Source organism: Portunus trituberculatus, chromosome 40 (genome assembly GCF_017591435.1).
Source record: "Portunus trituberculatus isolate SZX2019 chromosome 40, ASM1759143v1, whole genome shotgun sequence".
Classification (NCBI taxonomy): domain Eukaryota; kingdom Metazoa; phylum Arthropoda; class Malacostraca; order Decapoda; family Portunidae; genus Portunus; species Portunus trituberculatus.
In genome coordinates this window covers 25220534-25226971 of record NC_059294.1, presented here as the reverse complement: position 1 = coordinate 25226971, position 6438 = coordinate 25220534, and the positions used below count along the sequence as shown (strand labels likewise).

At 42.9% G+C, this 6438-nt stretch overlaps 1 protein-coding gene across 8 annotated transcripts in view; it reads left to right on the top strand.

The window, feature by feature from the left end:
* LOC123516264 (ankyrin-3-like) overlaps positions 1-6096 on the top strand; it is a 15184-nt gene extending 9088 nt beyond the window's left edge. For all 8 annotated transcript variants that reach the window (XM_045275514.1, XM_045275509.1, XM_045275516.1 and 5 more), the window contains 5 exons: positions 161-274; positions 1185-1295; positions 1797-1907; positions 3277-3387; positions 4084-6096. In XM_045275514.1, the coding sequence (XP_045131449.1) occupies positions 161-274; positions 1185-1295; positions 1797-1907; positions 3277-3387; positions 4084-4253 (617 nt within the window). In that variant the 3' untranslated portion in view covers positions 4254-6096. The remainder of the gene's footprint in view (positions 1-160; positions 275-1184; positions 1296-1796; positions 1908-3276; positions 3388-4083) is intronic.
* Positions 6097-6438: the final 342 nt, after the last annotated feature.

Genomic DNA, 6438 nt, shown 5'->3' with positions numbered 1-6438 from the left:
CAGTCAAGCAAGAAAGAAAAAATAAGAATAATAAAAAAGTCCACCACAATAACACCGTGAAGTGAGGGTGTTTACTTTAAGTGGCGTGGAGGACCCAGCGGTGCACTGTTACACCAAGGCGGTATTCTGTCTCACCCTCACACTGCTGCGCCTTCCCCAGGTTGCCGCGTGGGAAGCCAGGTGTTGAACCACGGCTCGAGCTGGAACGACGGATGTCACAGCTACAGGTGTGTGCTGGGACAAGTGTGGAGAAACCCGGAAGTGGCCGGCACCTGTAAGTAGTACACGTGTTCTTAGTTTTTCTACTACATTATGTTATTCGGTTAAATGACTGAATGACTGTCTGGTTCAGTGGTAACTTGGATGGGTGGGTTGATGGGTGTATGGATGAGTGAGTGAGTGAGTGAGTAAGAGAGGGGCTAACTGATCAATTGAATGATAGAATGAATGAATAAATGCATGTGTGAAAAATGAATAAATAAAAGGTCAAAATGAACTGAACTGAATATAATCGAAAGCATCAAGCCAGTGACTGCAGCGCTAATACGGTTATAGGTATACTTTTAATAAGAAGACAATCTGAGCTCAGAACCTCCCAAAAATATACAATTTGTTGGATGCAGAGAAGATTTAGTACAAAGTTGACTTGATTCCTTAGATGTTTCTAGAAATAAACTAATAAAATAAGAAAAAAACAATATCAAACTTAACTCAGGAATTTCATGCCACTATGAGAGTAACAAGTCCCGTATAGTCAAGAGGGAGAACACCCGCATGTATTTCAAGTGTGCATGACGTGTGTCTGTGTGCGTAACTGTGTTAATGCATGACTAGCCAGGTGATGCTCCTACAGACTGCTTTTCTTTTCTTTTTTTTTTTCTTTTCTTTTTGTCTGTGAGTGTCAGTTGAAAATGTACAAGAGAGAAATGCTAGTTATTTTCCTCCATGTACTGTACAACCGATGAAAGTGTCCTAAGAGAGGTTCCTGTGATGAGTTTTGAATAGGTGCATCGTGTGCATCGTGATGATAGAGGCAGTCTAGATAAGGAGAGGCTGCTATTCTGAGAGCTTGGTTTCGTGACACAGAATAGGGTGAATAGCAAGTAGGGATAGTCTCTCTCTCTCTCTCTCTCTCTCTCTCTCTCTCTCTCTCTCTCTCTCTCTCAGCCTCTTCCCGTTCCCAGGCTGCGTGACAGACGAGGGGGAGTATGGGGACGGCGCCACCTGGACGGATGAGTGTCAGTACCTGGAATGCCGGGCTGGGAAGGTGGAGATGCTGGCCGTTTCGGGATCGTGTAAGTGTCCTGGGCGGGTTACTTCCCTGGTTACTTCACACCCATAACTCCCTCAGTGTACAGGAATAAGTAAATAAATAAATGACAGTAATAATAAAATGTGACTAATTCGTTGTGATTTTATTTAGTTGTTTTTTTTTTTTTGTGTGTGTATAATTCTGGAGTTGTTCTTTTGGTCTTTAGATTTGAATATTTAAGAAAAAATATCATAGTCATGTTGTCTATGGTTATTATTTGAATTGGTAATATATGTCGTAATGATATCCACATCTTCAGTTTCATACACATTTTTTCAAAGTTTTATCTTCAAGTGTTTAAAGTTAAATTTACTGGTCTATCAAAAAGTCATTCCATGTATCTAATTATTTAACAACTTCCTTATTTTATTGGTTTATTAATTTATTTCCCTAATTTATTCACTTGTTTATTTAGTATTATCATCATTATTATCTCTTTATGTATACATTTACTTTTTTTGTGTATGTGTGTTTGTGTGTTCAGGCTGCCGAAACGGTGATGACGTGTACGGCGAGGGCGAGGAGTGGACATCAGGATGCCATCATTGGGTGTGTCGCTCTGGCAAGCCTCAAATCAACGGCACCTCGCCTATATGTGAGTGCCGCGCCAGCCACCCTCCTCCTTCTTCAGGCTGCTTCCCTCCTCCACTCCTCCACCCACTATCTCGTTCCTCCATTCATTGTCTCTCTCCACCATTTTATCTCTTCGCCATCATCCATTATCTCACTTCTCCATCCACTCTCTTTCTACTCTATCACTCAATGTATCCTTCCTCCACGCACTGTCTCCCTCTACCATCATCCACTTTCCTCCAGCCACTGTCTCGCACCCTCATCCGCCCATTGTTTTTCTTCTCCTATTCCACTAAATTTCTCTTCCCTCTCCATCCACTGTCCTCCTCCTCCTCCTCCTCCTCCTCCTCTTCCTCTTCCTCCTCCTCCATCACAATGTTCTCCATCTCCACTACAGCCCACTGTATCCTTTCTTCCATTTACACTCAATATCTTCCCCCAATGTCCAATCATTTTCATATTTTACTTCTTCCTTTTCCACCCGGACTTACTCCTCCTCCACCACCTCTTTTTCCTCTTCCACTATAAACTGTCTTTCCATCTCCATTAACAATCTTTCACAAAATCCATGCCTCTCTAACACTAGCTCCACCACCATCATCACCCTGTATCTACCTCCACCTCTATTCACTGTCTCCTGGCTCCACCACCACCACCACCCATGGTCTTCTTCCTTGACTCAGCCTCTTAACAAAGCAACAAGGTTCCTAGTATTTGTTTTCATGTATGTATTATGACATGTATTCTCTCCACTATAACCACCACCATAACTACCCTTTCCCACTTCCTTTCACTCTGATCTCCACATCCAGTAGTGAATCAGGGAACTAATGCTCTTGAGAAACATTGTAAACTAATAATGCGCAAGTTTCTGACGAGTTTTTGGCAATATGACAAAAAAAACAAGCAAAAGAACTAAGTGAAAAGTCTAAATTCATATAATCTTGTTACCCCCATTCATTGTTTCTTATTTCCTGTCTCCAGTCCTGGTTATCCTTAATTTGGATTTATCTCTCGCCACATTAAGATAAGCAGCCGTCTGTTCTACCGCCACGCCTTCACACGTTCACACACATTCCTGAGAAACAAGGGAATAAGATGATTTGGGCAATGAACTAGTGCATGGCGCCTAAACCACTTACACTCAAACACACACACACATACACACACACACACACACACACACACTCTCTCTCTCTCTCTCTCTCTCTCTCTCTCTCTCTCTCCACCACTATCACCTGCACCATTATTACAAAGGATATTATAATCATACATTTATCCTTCGTTATTTTGATACCTATAATTCTCTTCATATATAAATCAATGTATATACTTATTCTCTCTCTCTCTCTCTCTCTCTCTCTCTCTCTCTCTCTCTCTCTCTCTTGCAGGCTGCGAGGTGATGGGGGAGATGTACCGTAATGGCGCTCGCTGGCCCATGGGGTGCTTCTACGTGTGGTGCAACGACGGCTTCATTGAGACCTATGCCATGATGCGTGTTTGTAAGTGTGTGTGTGTGTGTGTGTGTGTGTGTGTGTGTGTGTGTGTGTGTGTGTGTGTGTGTGTGTGTGTGTGTGTGTTTCAGAGAGGCACGCGGGAAGATGCCAAAGACTTACAAATAAAAGAAAGACAAGATGTGTACTTGCATGCATAAATTAACAAATGATAAGTAGTAACGGTGATAATAATGATGATAATAAGTCATAAAAATAATAATGATAGGAGGATATTAACTTGTACATACACTACTATCTTATATATATTTTTTTCCTTTGGTCCTTCTGTTCTCCACACTTGACTCACATTTATATGCGTACACACACACTTCATATCTATGCAAGAAATTTACTTCCCTTTCTCTCTTTCTCTCCTGGTTACAATCATTATCTCCGCGTTTTTCTTCTCCCTTTCTCTTTCCCTCCCCCACCTTCTATTACTATAACTCCTCTTACTATTTCCTCTTCCTCTCATGTCTTTTCTCCTCCTTTTCCTTTTCTTTTATCTCGCATTCTCATTTTTCTTCACTCCTTTTATCTTGGTATCCTTTCCTTCCTCTCTCCTGTCTGAAAACGTTTTAATCTGCCAGTAGAACCGTAAAATCATCCTTAAAAAACCCCATCTTTTCAAAATAGTGAAGATGTGGTCAGAAGAGTTTTAGAATTTGATTTCACACACTTACACCCTCCCCTCGTCCTCAGGCAAGATGCTCTTCATGATGGTGGTGCTGGCGGTAGGCGGCGTCGTCATTTCAGTAGTGCTTACCATTGCCCTCCTGCGTGTCCGGAAGACTCCCAAGAAACCTCACACCAAAGAACGCCTCATCGAAGCCAACTCCACTACAACAGCCACCACGCCCCAGCCCTCCTAACGCCCCGCGCACCCAAGGCCTTGACTCCAAGATGCGATAGGTAGTGGTGGTGGTGCTGGTGGTGGTGGCTTGTTTTTTCTTTCTCTTTCTCTCTCTCCGACGGGCTTGTGTGAAAGTGTGGTGAATATGATGATGTTGTAGAGGAGGAGGAGGAGGAGGAGGAGGAGGAGGAGGAGGAGGAGGAGGAGGAGGAGGAGGAGGAGAAGAAGAAGAAGAAGAAGAAGAAGAAGAAGAAGAAGAAGAAGAAGAAGAAGAAGAAGAAGAAGAAGAAGAAGAAGAAGAAGATTATATATAAAAGACCGACAATGAACAACAACAACAACAACAACAACAACAACAGCAACATTAACAACATCGTCAGCAACGATATAACCTACATGATAATGATGATACATGAACTTAATCATTAGCAAGAACGACACGGAACTTAAAGAAAAACACACTCACTCGTAAATAAACTCATGACACGGTGCTTAGAACAATGAAAACAAAACAAGGAAGAAAACGCGACCCACACCAACACCAATGACTAAGAACTTCCTTGTGATGAAGTCAATTAGGCGTTTTCTTAGCTTTTTTTTATGGGTCGTTCACGTGTTGCATAAGACAGTCGCAGTTGCCTTAAAAGGACTCCTCGCCTCGCCGCCTTAGGTAAACACAAAGGGAGGAACAGCTGTACCCTTTGTGACGCGCCGAGGACTGAGGGTGCTGTTACCTCACTTGACCGACAAGGAAACCTGTGGCAAAATACTAAAGTGAGAATAACTGAGGCGCTGACTTGGTTTGGTTTTCTTTTAACTTGATTTGGAGATACAAAACATTGTGTCAGAGAGGAAAATGTGGAAAATAATACTCTAGCTATGCCAATTTGTTTTTTACGTGATTTAGGGACTGGCCAAAGGTGACAAAAAAGTGACCATGGCCAGTTCAGTTTCTCGGATCCCCTCATAATTCTCTCCAAAAGGAACTTAGTCACGGAAAAGTGGACACCACTGTGATGCCGAGTGTTCCAGTTCATACAATGTTGTGGAGTGTTGTGATGTGAGGAACACTGGTTCGTGGTGTGGAGTGGAGGGCGAGATGGCTGTGAGCTTCGCTGACAGGTTATGTCATTCTTGGTTTTGTATATTTTATATTCATTCATTCTGCATTCTTGGCAGGTCTTGGTTTAATTATGAGCCTTTATTTAACTTCAACAAACATGTTCACGTATGCACTCATGTTTGTTTCATCACGTGTACGTCAACTACACAACCCCACCCAGCCACGCTCCTGTAGGTTGCACGTCAAAGATGAAGCAAATGAGTCATATAAGTTATGCATCTCTCTCTCTCTCTCTCTCTCTCTCTCTCTCTCTCTCTCTCTTTCTCTTTCTTGCCATAGTCATGGTACTCAGCTCAATCTCCTTGGCCTTGAGCTCTAAGTGAACACAAACTCCCATATAAATTTGTAACAACCTCTACTTTCAGGTCACCAGTTTACTTTCCTCGAGTTTCTCTTAAGATATCAATCCACTCACACTTCCTTCCCTTCCTGAATATTTATTACTGACGCACCAAGCTCAAGCGGAGAACATATCTAGTAGTTACATTTGAGAGGCTTACTGATGGTGACAAAAAGCGGAACTGTGGTGCAGGTCCCGAGAGGCTTGAGGAGTCTGCAGCTGTGTAATGTATAGACCCATGGTGTGTTCATTCCCTGCGGCTGCACCACACCCAAGTGATCCTTTCCCTTCCTTGGTTGCCTCAATAACAACGAGTTTATTTTTCTATATTAACACCGTCCTGCCGAACCTTTCTACTGATACTGTAATTGAGACGAAAAATAAAAAAAAGAAATAGTATTTATAGCTTCATTATAGAAATACCATCTCGCGACAGGCTCTTTTCCTCTGGCAGTGTGTGGCCCTGACAGTCAACCGAGGCTCCGTCCCTCCTTGCCTCACTTCAGCCTCCCCTAATGACCAACAGGAGACAAGTGACATATGTGACAGAGTACAGAACACAAGAGAGGGACCTGGCGCTGTGCTGATGGTCCGCGAATACCAAAATTGTGCCGACTCCCTCCCCGCCCCCACGTCTGATCCATGTAAGTTTGTCTTACAGAGGGCACACACATTTTTGGAAGTCTTTAATGAGGCTGAAGGGGTGATAGGGAAAAGTACAGCCCTTCAGGAAGTACAGTA